Here is a 16445-nt window from a genome sequence, read left to right as displayed (position 1 = left end):
ACGCCTCACTTGTGCTGCTGAGCTGAAGAGTGAGCTTTTGACACACTCCTGACCATAAAACTGAAGAGAAGCCAACTCTGTATGCTATAAAAACCCAACAGAAGCCATCATGTGAGCTCAGACCTTCCACTAGATCCCTCAGATGGGCAGGAGGGTTGTTTGTGTGTACATGTGCTGGAAAACCATTAATGTCACCACTAGAGCCTTCCTGCCCACACCATGTTCTTGCAAATGAATGCATTTATGTGACACCCCGAGCTGCAGGGGTGTATCTGTCTGCAGGGTCAGGCTGCTGGAGCGATGGGCAGCATCACGTGGAGTCAGCAGGTTCCTGTGTAGCCCAGCAGCTGCAAGGCTCTCAAGGGCACAACGACACTGTAGGAAAACCAGCTGACCAGTCTGCAGCTTGACACCAGCAGTCCCTGGGAGCCACAACTCCATTCCTTGTGGGAGCACTTCAGATCCACCTCTTGATGTCTTGGATGCAACAGGCTGGGAAATCCTTTGGCTGCTGGCTCTGTTCACATGACCAAGCTGGCAGGGAGGTAACCTAATCTTAACTGGTTCCACAGGGCATGGGATCACCAGCTCAGCGTGCTGGCTGAGAGACACCACAAGTGCTTTAAAGATTGAGTCAGCACAGTTTCCTCGATGAAAATACAAATCCACAGCACTACCTGGCCTACAGTCCAAGTTGTGTGAAGGAACCACAAATGATTTTCCCATAGGACCAGAATTTTTCCACTTAGCTCTCTGAACACTAAACTAGACTCCAGCTTAAATTGAGTGAGATAAATGAACCACCACCTACAAAAAGAGAAACACATAGTTATTCTGCCTTTCTCCAACTTCCTGATCAAAACTTCCATACCCTTTCCACTGTCACAGAACAGTTCATTAGATGGCTGAGATAACAGAAGTCCCACAAGGTACATAACTGCTTTTGTGGTCAGAGATAAATATTCCTCAATATGTCACAATGGGCTGAGCATTCTCACCTGAAAGCGATTCGTACTTCAAGTCCCTTCCCTTTCCAGAACAGAAAATGCTCCAGAGAAACAAAATACGGTTTGAATATGTTTTTTGGTTTTCAGACAAAAAGCTGCTAAAACCAAGTGTAGCCTTTTGAAGTTTTGCAAATTAACCTCAGCTGTCCATTCCACTGCCTTGCCTATCACATTCAAAAGCTGGCAACAGAAACACCAGGAAGAACAAACTCTTACTGGCACTGAAGATCTAATGACAGCATAGAGGAAAGCAAGGCCATACAAGCCCAGCAAGGCGGGGCTATTGTATTCTGCACCTACTGCCTCCAAAAGGAGCACTGTGACAGCTACTTTCAGAGGCTGCTCCCTCCCAAGGATGTGTCCTCCCATTTATTTCTCATTTCCAGAAGTGCTAGATCAGGGCGTGGGAAGGGAGAGAAGGGTTATTTCCTGCCACATACAGCATCTTCTTTTTTATAGCATGGTTTTCTCCACACCTAAAGTGAAAACAGACATCTTATATTTACATCCCTCTGTGTTGTGGTGTGTTTTGCTTTGAATCCATGTTTGCTCTCTGTTCTACCTAATCCCCTTTCTTCCCCAGTTGCTAAATTTCCCAAGCCTTTTCCTAACTTCCTCCCTTCCAAGTTGTCAATCCTCCCTATCCCTACCCCTTTCTCCAGAGAGTTCTGTACCTGTCTTGTTGCCCTCGACACCCCATTCATTACTTTGTATTACTCTTCCCCCATTTTCCCTGATAGGCTCAGAAGCTATTTGCCCCACCTTATACTCCTCTCTTACCATATCCTCATTGGTTCACTTTCCTACACCCCTATTCCTGAGCTGCTGTATAAAAACTTCTGTTCACCCCCCCAGTCTTGTCTGGAAGCCCAGGAATAAATCCATCTTGTCCCACCCCAAGCCCCGTGCCATCGCTGTGTGTCCCTGCCGATAACTGGGATTGCAGAGCTCGCAGGGGACAGTCGCGCCCCTGCACCTCTGTTTATAGTGGTGAGCAGCAAACGGCTCATGCCGAGAAAAAACACCTTATGCTAAGATGGGCTGCCAAAAACTGAATTCATGTTCCATGTTCCTTACCAAACAAATAAATATTTTCAGTTTCACAGCTACCAGATCCAGCTACACAAGCCTTGAATATATCTAGATATTCATGGCTGTGTGAAGCCAAAATAGAAAATAATCCTTTGTGTGGTTCCTTTCTACCTAGATTCACTGGGCTGTCAGAGTCCTGAATAGGAAACCATTTCCAAAGCTGGATAAGCACAAAAAATTCTTCCACCGCTACCCATGAACAATCTTCAGGAGAATGAGGAAAAGTTTGTCAAGGGTTTGTACATCACAGCTGTGGCACATCCTGTGACACAGCGCCTGCAAAAGCTGATCTGACCTCAACGTTTGCACAATGCTAAGAGCAAAGCTGGGCTCTGCTTCACTGGACAGAGAAGTTGGAAATTGCACAAGAGAAGGATCACAAGGTGATACGTAAATTGTAACCAGTCTTACCCAGTACTCCAGCTCCTGTCCTCCAGGGATTCAGACTGCTACGATTTAAGTACCACTGTCCTCAGATGATGTTCCCACCCACAAGTTACAGAACTTACCACATGGAAGCCTTTTTGAGTCACATTTTTCAGTCACAGCTGTCACAGTTCCACACCCTAAACCTAAATCTCCACATATTCCATTTTGTATTGATAGAATATTGGCTGTGGCCTGCAGCAACTGCAGGCACTTAAGTCTGCAGCCACTGCACCTGAATCCCAATGAGGCTCACAAATCAGAATCCTCACCCTAATATTCACACTTCCTTAACAGCACAAAAGAAATGTACCTTTCAGAAATGGAGAACTGAGATGCAACCCTGAACAGCCCAACATAACATGGCAAGTCCATATTATATCAGAATAGAAAGCAAATCTGATGCTCAGGCCCTTTACTACAAATATTTAAGTTGAAATTTCTCAGCCTTAATCAGCCTTAATCTTACGAGCTCCACCTGCCACCAAGTCTTTTGTCAGAATCCTCTCCTTTTGGAAGCAAATTGACTGGTGTTCAACAGGCAGTAATACCTAGCCCTGTAAAAGATGACAAGGAACAACTATCTGCACAAATTAGAGAGTCTCCATTTCTCTCCCTGTGTGTCAGCTGTGAAATTTGAAACAGCTTTGGACTTCAAGGAGGGTAAGTACAGCCTCTGACAGTCTTCTCCTGGAGTGGCTCTTCTTATGCAAGATCTATTTCTGATCTCTGCCTGACAGCAAACACATCCTCAGGCATTTCCAGGAAGTCCCAGACAAAGGCAGTAGCAAATGGCCAATCCTGACCCAGCTGTCTCTGGGAGGGAGGTCAGTTGGTTCAGACTAAAGCAAGGGACGTTGCTCTGTACAAACAGGAATGAAATGGCATCCTGGACAGTTTGGAGGGAGGAACACATTGGAGGTAATGTAAACATTTTGCACAAACAACTAAGCAGTTAACACCTCACTACTGACCTAGGCTGGATTTTAGCCAACACTGTAAATGGGAAAAAAACTTCATAAACCCAAAAACACTAGTGAACAATACACTGTCTTTTTTAGTCCTTTATTCATCCTTACACATGCAGAATATTACATTAACCCTCCTTTTGCATGTCATAATTTTCATTTGCTGCTGCCTTCCCTCTGAAAGCTTCTAGAAGTCCAACAGGATCTGCTCTCCTCTGCCAAAACAAAAATTAAATAGTCACAAACACCAAAACAAGCAGCCACTGAACTGACCCCTCAGGGAAAATTTCCAGGGCCAAGGCCTCTGGACAAAATACCAGCTCCCTTGTATTCCTACAGGAAGAGGGGCTCAGCCAAGCCAGCTATCTGAGGAACCAGACCCTTCCTGCTACACCAGAGTGCAGCTACCCCACAAGCACTAGGTCAAAACACAGCGCTGCCATTCTACAAACATCTGACAAATCTGGTACAAAGGAGATCTCCATTAGACAAAAGAGTCCAAGGATGGGAATAGAACCAGCAGGAAACAAGACACTGGATTTTAAACCACAGCTCTGGTAACAAAAGCTCAAGGCTTCAATGCAGAGGTGTGCAGCATCCAGCTACAACAAGCAACCCTTTACATGCCCATATATGCCCACTGAAAAGAGGGCAGATAAGGGCATTTTTAAGCCCTGTGTTCGTATTTGGTTGAAATTTGTACAACTGAAAATTGTCATAAAAAGCACTGAGGTTATTACAACACATGCTGGATCACTCTTCAAGCAGCTTCTAAGCAGTACCTTAGTGTGAAATCAACAGTGGCAAATCACAACATTGTGAACACACAGCAGTGGTCTCCAAATCTCTGGGCAGCAGCAATCCCGGTGTACTTGTGCTCCAGAGCCCTCAGGTGGAAATGAGAAGGGCGTGGATTTGACCTCTCAAGGGGACCCCTCGCAACAGCTGTAAAGCACTTGTCAGCCTGGAGATCATAATTTGCTAAGTGCCGATTCTAACTCATCTAGGGAAGGAAAACATGTTACATCAGGGTTTACAGGAGCACAGGAGTTCCACTGGACAGTGAGCACCCTGGAGTGAAGGATACAGTTTCATAAGATGCAGAAAAGCAAATTAACAGCTCACCGCTGCCAAAAATGGAGAAGTTTTACTCCCTCTTCCAGACATGTGCTGCTGCCACTTACTTGTACAAGCTCTGGCTCTCACAAGATCCCTCTATGAACCAGTCCAACAGAATACACAGCCAGTGGAAAAAGCTGACTGTCTTCTTTTGGGTCAGGGAAGAGATGAACACAGCAGTCAGCAGGAAGGGCTATGTCCAAGCAGTCAGAAAACACAGAAGGAGAAAGGATTAGTAAAAGTAAAGCCATCTCCCCTTTCAGCAGCAGCAGGACCACCACCTCTGACACCCCAGCAGCACACAGGCAACACACAGCCAGTAACAACATTGCTGAGGATCCCTGTGATCCTCTCCATCTGCTTATGTAAAAATGGGTTTGGACACAGTCGCAGCAGACAAAATACTGTCAGAGCTTGCACATTCCAAGTTAATTATCTGCCTTTTTAAAAGTAACAGAAACAGGAAAGCATGTGGACCCTATTACCAATAAAGGGAAGAGCAGGATCTGCATGGTTATGCAATAATGGACATGGAACTTGAGGGGGAAAAACCAGCATCTTTTAAGCTGTGGAAATCCTATCCAGGCAGCATAAACAGATCTGAATATAGACCCATCTAGGCAAAGTGCCAGTTACAAAATTTGAGACACACATAAAGATGATGAAATAAAAGACTGAAATACTAGTGTAAATTCTGAATTCATTAAAAGATTTCTGAATTCATTAAAAGCATTAGAAGCACAAATTCTGCCAATGAGATGTAGAGTGCCCTGGCTACCAGCAAAAGGAGGACTCCAGTAATAAAAAATGGGGATACTAAAGAGACTCTGTAATCATACCCATATTTAGTACAGTTTTATTGAGGCATTCCTATCCTGAAGGCTCCTAAATGGGATATGAAAATGCAGACTTGGCAGATTTTAGACCTTGAAACACATACTTTTCATTAGCTTCAGCAACTTCCCATTCAGTAAGTAACAAGCATATCTCCCAAAAGCATAAATGCAAATAATATTCAACAAATGCAAATCTACCCTTAAAAAACCAAGGTATATCAAGATTTAAAAGCCTGTGTCAATAAGGAGATACAGAGTCCCACCAAATCTCACCCAGATAAAAGGTTATTATATTGAGATATAAATAAAGACTTTGTGGCTTGACCTGCCAACCACTCTGAAGTGGGTTGTTTCCCTTCTTTTAAAATGGGAACTTGTGTCAAATGTGGTTTAACTGGCTTGTTAAAAATCTAATTATTAAGGAAGTACTCTCAAAATGGTGGATGTTTCTTTTAAGAAGTTTTCATTTCTGCAAAGGTTCTCTGCAACAGGGTGGGAACAGACTTGGAAGCAATACCAAAATCTTTGTAAGCCAAAAAGTGTAAGTCATCATCAAAAACTGACTTTACACAAAGCGCTGCCAAAAGCACAATGTAAACTCACAGAACAGGGCAGGGGGAAATGACAACAAAATATTTCACATTTTTCAGTCATGTGGATCTTGGTACTGCTTATAACTATAATAGGGAGAAAGTTTTAAAATGAAGCTTTCAGTCTGATGAGCACTGCACTGTAACTTAAAAATAACCCAAGTTATTGCAGATAGTGGGCAAGCAACAGCTTTGAAAGACAACAGAGTACAAGGGGCCAAGAAGCAAATGGTTAAAAAACTAATTAAAGCAGCTTCTTTTCACTTTAAAAACAGCTTCTGGGAATGAAAGGAGGACAGTGTTTCAGAAATGAATGTGGGAACTGGTCCTCCAGTCCACTCTGGGAGATGTGGGTGGCAATTCGATGGAGACTGCTGATGGCTCTGTAGCTGCAGAGCTCTGACTTAGGGGTGTTTTTTTGGTTTTTTTAGCATTGGCAGAAGAATGTGGCTCAAGAGTTTCACAATGTCATGACACTGGCCCACTGCAAGAAAGAAAATTGTTAAATCTAGATAGAAAACTAACATTTTTAGAACTGGAGTATATTTGAGCCAGTGGATGGAGAAGAGATGGAGAATGTTTAAGGTTTTCTTATCTCCTCCTACATGAGAAGGTAGATGACCCATCACTGTACCTGTCATCTGGTATCACGACACAAGTACCAGTCACAAGTCTCTTGGTTGTCTCAGCAGCAGCAAGAGAAATAGTGAGCATATTTTACCAAGAGCAGTATTAGTAAAGCAATTAAATGCATGACAGCTTCTTCATCTCAGTGCCCTGAACACAAGTTGTTGCTGTTATTTGATAAAGAAAAATGTTATTCTATCAACCAAAGGCTGTTACTCACAAGAGAACTCTTGACTGCAGAAAAGAGTAACTGAGGAAAAAATTACAAAGACTAAAAAGAAAGTATATTTTTGAGAGGTAAAGATGACTAAGAGAGACCGATCTCCAGCACTGACCAAAAATGGAAATGGCAGCAATACTGAAATAGAAGCAGCATGAGAATAAACTTCCCTTTCGGAGGTTCATGAAATAAATCCTTCTTCAAATTGCTTTCTAAAAAAGGGTTTTCAGCATGATCTCTGGTTTTCAGCATGATCTCTGACTGTCCCTCCACCAATCCTATGATAAAAGTCACCAATCCTCTGAGAAAACTGGAGAGACTGTTTTGCACAAGTCTAGAGAAGTCAAGATTCCCAGCGCCTACATATTTGCTTCACTGAAAATTAAGTTGACTTCTTTGTCTCAGCTCATCATGTTCTTCCCCGCTATGCCCTGAACTAGGGCACAGAGGAAAAGAGATGAATTTTCTCATCGAGTACCTGGATGCACGCATATTTTATATGGACGTGTACTTACATCACTTACATCACTTACATCCCATTACTGCTGGGTACTTTAAAATGAACCTGCTCCACCTCAACCACACTGGCATCCACAGCCCTCAGAGAAACCCAGGGACCAGACTCTGCCACTTACACATCCAATGTACAATGACAATGTCTCACACATGCACAGCAATGCCAACTGCCCCCTCACCAAGAAAAATATTCCACTTCTGTTTTTGTGACAAATGCAAGCCTAGAGTGTTTAAAGTAGCTGGAAAACAGAGCAACTCCGGCTCCTTTTCCCCCTCCAATATAGAAAACAGCAAAAAAAAAACGTTGTTTCTGCCAAGCATGTACTGAATACACTGCATTCCATTTCATTAAAACAATTATTCAAAAGCCAGCCAAGAATTACATAAAGCTTCCTCTCTGCACCACCCCCAGCCCCTTCCTTCAACCCCTCCTCCCCAGCAAACAGCCTCCCGACCCTGCAAGGCCAGGACCACACCAGAGCCACCCTCCGAATGCCTCACAGCCCCCTGGCTCTCCCACCCCACACACAGCACTTTCCAGACCCAAGCAATACAATCAGGGGCTCCCGCAGATCCAGACAGCCCAGAAGCTCTCAGAGTTTCACAGCACCACAGCCATACCATGGTCATCTGTTTCAAGTAGATTTCTCCCTCACATTTGATGGGAAAGTAGCATCCAACAAATGAAGCCCTTAACCAACCCTACCAGAAAAAATGAATGATAACCTAACAGATTTTCTCTCTAATTCACACCAAGGCTTTTAAGCGTGACCCTAAGACAGGAGGTGCTGGAGGCACTGGATTTAAGCAGTTAAGAAGTACAGGAGCACAATGCCAGAGCAGCTGTGAGGCACTGCCCAAGCAAACTGCTCAGGACAGCCAAGCAGCAAATCTCAGATTAAGTACAAACAGGACAGATTGAAAACTACAAGTTTAGGGTTATAAGAACATGACTGACAAATTAATCTCAAACTCCACATAGCCACTCTACAGTTCTCAGCCTGACTGACAGTGCTGAGCTCCTCAGAGAAATAAAAGGCAGCTTCTTCAAGTGCAGCTCACCCACTCACAACACTGAGTTGGCCACTGATAAGAGATTCATGACGTGGATGAAATGGCATTTCTTCCCTCCCCCAGTGCTCCAGCTCTCTGCAGGGATCCTGTCTAACTGCTGGAGTTGCTCACAGCCAGGCAGAATAGTTCCAGCTGTGTGTCACACTGTCTGACCAGGCCTACACAGCCCAAAAGAAGTCTCCCATATAAAACCATAATGAACAGGAGCTTCAAACCAGAAGTACTACTCTAGGCACCTTACTCTTGGGGATCACCTCTGCCCTAAAGGGGTCATTTGCTAGCAGAAAAAAAAAAAAAAAAAAAAAAAAAAAAAAAAAAAAACCCAAACCTAATCCTGAGGCAGCCAGTGGTGCTGAGAAAGAGTGAGCAACAGATGCAATTAATGGTAAAACAAGATGAGCAACAGAGAACAACCAAGCCAACAGCTTATTCCAGCTCATAGGGCACCAGTAACCTCAACTGACATGCAGTTAGCCCTAGGCTTTTTTGCCTGACCCAGCTGAAATTAGTGGCTTCAACCCAAAAACAGCTTTTTCACAGAGATGCCCTGAACTGGTTTAGAACCATGAAAGAGGATAAAACAAGGGAATACTAAGCCCCTAAGCCATGGCAAATTATTTACAGCCCTCCTGCCCATGACCTTTTCTACCTCTGGCTTCTTTTACCACCTCCTGCTCCTATTAAAACTCAGCCTAACCACAGTCCCTGAACCACTTCCCCATAGCACAAAGTGAAATTCTCTGTTGACCTTCCTCTTCAGCAATGGAAATAAAGCAAGATCCTGTGAGGCATCTAGACAGACACAGACAGATTAATTCTGTCTGCCAGCTCAGTTCTGTGACAAAAACACGGGACTGGTTTATTCCTGGAGCCCCCATACAGTCTGATTTATAGCTGAGCCATTTAAAGCACAATTCCCCATGCAGAGTGTCATTCACAAGGTTTATTCCCTGGAGTGCCATTTACTTTTTTTTATGTTGTTCAAATGATTTGCAAAATGTTAGAGGTTTAAACACATGCAATAAACAGTAAAAAACCACAAGAAATCAAGCTACACTCCACTGCATGCTGCCAGCCAGGCACTCCGTACCTCACCCAGCAGAGCCATCTTCACAGATGTGCTCATGGTAATAAGGACACTGTGAGAAGTGGCACGACAAGCTGCACTGGACAACTTCAGACTACCTCATCATCATTTAAATAACTTGAACTGAACTTGTTCACAGTGTAGAGACAGTCCAGCTCAAGGAAAAGGAGCCAAGCACTAACAATGCAGGCTGCCTCCCCCTGTGGCCTGCCATAAGTTCTGGCTCCTCAGTTTACAGTTGTCTCAAACTGCTTAGATAAATTTCCCATGTAAATTCAGAATAGTTACTGTCTGCTAAAAGAAAAAGCCGCATTTGTGTGAGTAAAAAAAAAGTTTACCAGACTGCTAAACAGCACAAAAACATAACCTCAGGGACCCAGTTCCTGTAACTGAAACACCAACACCAAACTTGTTCCACAGCACTCCAGTTGCCAGTTCAACTTGTTTGCTTCATCGGGATTTAAAAACACACATGCACAGAAGAGAAAACATGGAATTTAACACCCATCAGCCGAGGGAGCCTGTCCCCAGCTAGCTGGTTGCTGCTGCTCTGGGGTCATTTGCAAAGAGAAAGAGCATGAGTGGGAAAAACAGCTAAAACTGATATGAGGAAGTCATCAGCCATCTCCTATTTTTTATGGTATATCTTTAGCACACAACATTCCTTGAATGACTTCATGACGCTCTGTGGTAAAGGGAAAGACTAGGGTAGAACTACTGCGGGGAACTTGGAAGGGAAAGAAAATCTTTTCTCCCTACTCACAGCCTGTCATAACGGGGGGTAAGGAAAGGATGAGCAATCAGAAAGGCACATAGGGAATATTCAACGTGGCTGAGAAAGGAATAAAAATGTGTAAATCTAATTCAAACTTGACACTGTAAACTTTTTCAGCAATAGTGACCAGAAAAGCTTGAAAGAAGCTTTTCAGCTGGAAGCTATTTCAGAAACACAAAGATCTCAAGCAACATAACCACACTTTGCAGGTAAGAAGAAATTACCCGTTTCACACACAGAGAAACAACATGTCTTAAGTTAGGGTACATTTTTGAGGCTGTGCAGAAATGGTTGCCTTATGCTATATTAAACATAACCCATCAATGAAAGAGGTAGCCTCACTTCCCAGTCCACTGTCCATGTAAAAAAATGACTTTGAGAAGAATCAGCTTGCTGATGCAGTTAACTGTCCAACAGTTATTGTGGACACAAGCAAGGGAGATGGCCACAGGGAACACCTCAGCAGCCAGCACTTAAATCAAGTGAAACCAATTTGATATCACAACTTATTCTCTAACCCATTCAACTTCAACCGAAGTGGAAAGTAATGGTGCCACTTCTTCCTTCTACTCTGCACTACTGGATGTAGTAATCCTGCCACAGATGAGACAGTTCCCTACTTAACATTTTAAAATGCAATATCTTAGTAAGTCATGATAACCTGTACTCCCAGGGTTTGTTACTAAACCTCAGTTACTTAGGACAGGCCTCATGGTAGTGTGAGAAAGCTTCCCACAGACAATGTCTCGCTTTCATGCAGCTGGAGCAGAAGAGCATCTTCATTAACAGCTTCCGCATCAGACAAAAAGGGACACACAGGATCAGTACACAAAGAAGGAAGCATAGGCTGAGACCAGAGCAGGAAACTGGGACCAGAGATCCTATTCACTCACACTGATTTTCCATTAGCACATACAACTGCACTCAGAATCTGCTCTGGCTGTCTCCAAAGCTGCATCAGATTCAGGGTATCACAACTAACACATTAGTTTGAGTCAAACAGATTTGTTTTGTCGCCATGGACAGGCTTTTCACCCCTCTAGTTACAGTGCTTTAGTATAAGGGATTTATCTGTCTGAGCAGCAGATCAGAAAACCAACTCTGATCTATATAGAAGTGCATTATTAGTCCTTGTTCTGCTGCCAAAGTTTAAAATTTTAGCTGTCATTTCTACAGTTTCACAACTTGTTTCATATAATAGATAGACTTCAAAGGGCAAGAGGTGAGGAAAAAGGGGTCCAGAGAAACTGAAGTATCGTGATTCCCTAAGAAAGAAAGAAAAAGGGGAGCGAGAGATGAAGATGTATGAGAAGTTTCCCATTTGCTTCTCCAGTGGCAGAGATGGTGTTGGAGGATCAGTTTTAACCAGGAGGGCAGCTGAACACTTCGGATAAGTTGACCTCTCCCAGCGAGGGACAAAGGAGCTAAAGACAGCACAGAGCTCAGCCTTTCCCTGGAAATAGAGCAACAAGAAAAGAAGCCTCTCTCTGCATCGCACACTGCTTGAGGCAGAGGACTCCCTGTCTGAGTTGCTCAGGACAATGAAGTCCCTGTTTTACGAGGGGTCACAACAGCTAAGGAGCTGAAACAAGTCAGAACCCCATTGTGCAGAGCATTAGTTCTGTTTACAGTCTTCTCGCCCAGCAGCAGGAAGGACTCAGAAATCTGAGCCAGTAGAAAACCAAGGCACCAAATTACTTTACCAGAGCTTCCCCCCAATACCATTTCCTGGGCGTAGCTGACCATAAGCAATTTCACAGCAAACTCTTAGTCAAGTGAGCCTAAATCCCACAGCATATGACTCCCAAACTAAAGGAATTGAGTCAGAAACAGGCAAGCATCCCCCTCTGGAAAGGGACAGACAGCACCGCCCTGCAGAGCACAGCAATCTTCCAAATGTTAGGACAGATGACAGATGGAAACACATGCACCTCCCTCCACACTCCCATGAAAAATCAATAGCAAGATTGCTCCCTTTAAAGTCAATCTTGAGAGGATTAAGCACTGAAGAGAGGGTGGATTAGAGTTCCTAAAACAGAGGAAAACAACTAATAAAGCAAAATCTCTTGTGCCCTTGAACTATGCACCCAGGATTTTGAAGTCACACTGCTAGAAAAACCTTATGCAAAGGAAAAATCCTTCTAGAAGTGAGCAAGCACACCTAAAAAAAGCAGCTCACAATCTAGTTGACGTGGACAGACAAAACACTGCCATAAATACGTCCCCATTAAACAGATATAACTTCTTTGTAAAACACCTTTTACAAGCTCCAGTGAATGCTGTTTTGTTTTCAATTGGAAAAACCAGTTTAAAAACATCTGAAGCCTTTGAAAACAAACAAAAAAATTTAAATAGCAGTAGAGAAGTGAGAATTTCATCAAATGAAAGCTTCTAAAAGCCACACCATTTCTGTCTGGAGTTACCAAAAGGTTTCCCAGTAGTATTTGCAAATAACCCTTCCAGAAAAAGGCAGTAAAAAACCTTTGGCATCAAAATCCAGCAGTATTCTGACTAAAGCAAATGTGAAGTTTCTCTTCTCCTACTCCTCTCACCATAAATACATAACAGTTTACACAAATTAGGTTTCTTCCTCTGCAACAAGCAAATCCTAATGGATCTGTTCCCTCATACTACTTAGACAAGGTAGCACCACCGAACCAGTACCCAACATCTCATTCAGTGTCTCAGCTTGCCTGAAGCAAGTATGTGTGGATGGTAACTTGTGTGCTGGAAGCACAGGCTGTGCTTTGGCAATCCCCTGAAAGGGGCAAGCGCCCCAAATCTGGGTTCTCACTCTTTAGGACAAAGCTGTACTCTCTGTGCCAATTTACAGCACTGCAGAACGGCAAATTCATTCAGCAAACTTCCTGTCAAACTCCAAGCACATCCGCAAATGCGCTTCCTCAGAGAGACTGGAGGGAGAGGATCTGGACAAGCCTGGCCAGCTGCTCCTCCCCCTTCCCACCACGGGCTGTTCTAGTTTACATCCAGCCCAGCACTGCGTGTCCTGTGCCACAGAGGCTCCTTCCAGAACAACAGGGTGCACAGCTCCAGCCTGCAGAAAGTTTCCTGTGGGAGCTTCTTCAACACTGGGGGAGGGGGTAAAAAGGGAACAAAGATTTTTCTCGACTCCAAATGAATCCTCAAAGCAAGACAAATCCATTCTCATATGTTTCATAAACTCTCCAGTCCAAGAACAAAACTGAGATACTTCTGGACCTCCATTTTACATTGGACATGTACAGACTGATCAAATCCTCCAGCTCTAGGAAAAGGGAGGACATTTTTGATAAAGGCAAGGAGTTAAGAACAGATACACCAATGGTCTCTGTTAGGGCTTCACTCATGCCCAGCAAGGCCCTTCACTCACTTATTGGCTTATTTCCGTGCCACACAGATTCAGAAGCAAGGTATGGAAGTATCTGAGCTGATTTAACTTGACATCAACTCTGCACCTACAAGTCCCAGCTAAATATCAAACTCCTTTTGGGCCAGAACTGTCCCTGGAAGCAGAGCAGCTTTGCCCACATGGCAGCGTGCCTGAACCAACAAGTCCTGCCTAACCAGCTTGACTCTGGACAGAGCCAGTGCAGACGTCTGTATCCATGGCACAGTTAATCCACAACTCAGATAATCCACCCATAGATAATGAGGAAAGAAAAACAAACAACTCTCACTTGAGTTCGAAAGTCTGACTTATTTCAGGGGAGTTGTATCAGCACAGCAAAGTTCCATTATGTGTGCTCCCAAGGTGAATGGCTTTAGAGCAGTAAGTGAACCATTTTGGGGCTAACAATGATTTGCAGAGGAAAAACAGCTGGTGTGCTTTTCCATGGTGAATTCTGTACACCGCAGAAAAGCTTAGAGAGAGAAAAGGTCACACTTTTTTGTTCAGCTGCCTACTGTTAATTAGATCTTGTCCAGTCTGAAAGGCTGCACAAAAATTGAGACAGACGCAGTGTAATTAAGACTTGATGAAATCAAGTTGCTCAGACTAAAAGGTCTAACTTTTGGTTGTCCAAATACTCTTTAGAGCTCAGAAAAACAAACCAGGCACAATTTCAGATCTTTTTCACAATTTCTTTGCAGTTCACCTCTAATTCTCCTACAGAGGAAAGAAAAAATGTTAAGGGACTGCAGCAGCCTATTCCAACAGCTGGGAAGTCACACTACCACTGTTCAGGAACACAGCTCTTGCAGTGGGCACAGTGAGGCTGCCATGGTTTACTGAAGAGCATGCTGGTGAGACACTAAACCGGCCCTACACTGACCGGAATGCTCACCTTGAAGGGCTACTCATCAAGTCAATACACAGACTGGGTGAATCCTGTTCTGACTAGCAATGCATTCCTGAACATGCTAGGAACTCGCACCGAATCTCCAAGAGATAACAGAATGAGGGATATGAGAAAAGGTAAACAGAGCTGTCTCCACTTGAACAATAACCATGAAAAGAAGCAGCAGCAGAAATTACTTCTGTTCCCACCAAGAGCTACTTCACTCAAGCAGAGGGTTTCACTCCCCAAGGATGAATCCTCCATGGGCACACCTTTCACCAGAAAGCCACACAGCAGATGGACTCCTTACCCTGTAAGTTTTATCATTAGCCCAATTCAAAGTCTATTTTCTGAAGGTGTGACCACCAGCTTTATGCCATCACCGTAGTATGAGCTTCCAGGTCCAGAAATAAACCTGCAATTTTCTTGGACTATATGTCAACAGAATGTCTGGTTTCTATTAAAGGTAGGATGGAAGTAACGGATCACAGCCCCTCCCCAGTGTCTGATTTAATCAGTTTCATAAGCGGAACTCAGTCGTCCTAATGCCTCCCAGAGCACAAGGGATTTTGGCAGATCCACACCCTTTCCGGCTTGGTCCCAAAGGACTCAAATTCTCTAGATCCTTCCCTTGAGACCAGTTGCCTGACATTTCTCCATTACATGGTTTCGGGAAACCGTATAATGCAACACACCTGGGAGAAGCAGAGGGAGGACGAGGAGAGCTCCAAGCGCGGCTGGGCTCCGCTTATCCCCGAAGGGCTCCCGACTCCATACCCGCGCAAAGTTCAGATCTCGCCCAAGAACAGGCTGGAGAGGCTGCGGCGGGGCAGGGAGGAGATGTTTGCTGAAACCCGAGTACGCTCCACGCTGCTGCGGGCACAGGAGCGCCGGGCGCCCTTCCCGGCCGGGACAGCCACCGCCTGCCCTGGCTGCGGGCGGCGGCGGCCCCGGGACAGCCCAGCCGCGGGGCCCGGGCGCGGGGAGCCGGGCCGGCCGGCGCGGGGAGCGACACGTCCTCGGACACCGACAGGCGCGGCCCGAGCCCCGCGGCGCCGAGAAGCGCAGCGTGGCCGGCGGGGCGCGGCCGCCCGGGGCGCGGTGGGGAGGCGGGCCCCGCCGCGGGGAGCCCGCGCGGCTCGGAACTCACCCAAGTCGTCCATGGTGCCGTCGTGCCCGGTGCCGGTGTCGCCGCGCCGGAGCCGCTCCCGCCCCGCCGGTGCCGCCGCCGCCCCAGAACCCGCAACTTTCCCGGCCCGCCCCCGCGCGCGCCCGCCCGCGCGCCCCCGCTGCGCGCTCCGCGCCGCCCCCTGCCGGCCGCCGCGGGAGCCGCGGGCCCGGGCGCGGAGCGGGCAGCGGGGCCGGTGCCCCGGCTGGGAAACGGCCCCGAGCCGCCGGCCCGGGCCCGGAGCGGGCAGCGGGGCCGGTGCCCCGGCTGGGAAAGGGCCCCGAGCCGCCGCCCGGCCGTGTGCCCGCGGAGAAGCCTGTCCCCCTCGCCTACGGTTGGGTGGTGCGGGAGGGTTGTGCCCCAAAACCTTCAAACATTTCAGAGCCTCAGCTGATTTACCCCCTCCCAGGGAAGCTGGGCAGCAGAAACCTTCCCTGAGCAATTTTCCATGTGCTGTGGCCACCATAAAGGAAAGTCACCAGCTACTTCTCTTTTGCTGTGTCCAAAGACTATAACAGCCCTCCTGGATTTCTCATGTGATGGTCTTGAACCATCATTTCCCACGTGCTTTTCCTTTCAAACCTCTATAAAACAACTGCAAGGCAGCAAAGTCGTCGCTTTGTCCAAGCCACAGCACAGCTCAACCCTCACCAGAGCTACTGT

At 45.7% G+C, this 16445-nt stretch overlaps 1 protein-coding gene and 1 long non-coding RNA gene across 5 annotated transcripts in view; both read right to left on the bottom strand.

The window, feature by feature from the left end:
* The window catches only part of PXN (paxillin), a 45714-nt gene extending 29818 nt beyond the window's left edge, over positions 1 to 15896 (bottom strand). For all 4 annotated transcript variants that reach the window (XM_030285602.4, XM_072936134.1, XM_030285604.4 and 1 more), the window contains exon 1: positions 15765 to 15896. In XM_030285602.4, coding sequence (XP_030141462.4) covers positions 15765 to 15777 — 13 coding nt within the window. In that variant the 5' untranslated portion in view covers positions 15778 to 15896. The remainder of the gene's footprint in view (positions 1 to 15764) is intronic.
* Positions 3575 to 8782, bottom strand: LOC115497354 (uncharacterized). Its single transcript, XR_003962915.4, has 2 exons — positions 4276 to 8782; positions 3575 to 3708 (listed from the first exon to the last, which is right to left on the bottom strand). It is a non-coding gene; the product is annotated as an uncharacterized lncRNA (long non-coding RNA).
* Positions 15897 to 16445: the final 549 nt, after the last annotated feature.

This window comes from Taeniopygia guttata, chromosome 15, assembly GCF_048771995.1.
Source record: "Taeniopygia guttata chromosome 15, bTaeGut7.mat, whole genome shotgun sequence".
NCBI classification, from domain to species: domain Eukaryota; kingdom Metazoa; phylum Chordata; class Aves; order Passeriformes; family Estrildidae; genus Taeniopygia; species Taeniopygia guttata.
Note: the sequence above shows the minus strand (reverse complement) of the source record. Positions and strands in the feature narration are given on the sequence as shown.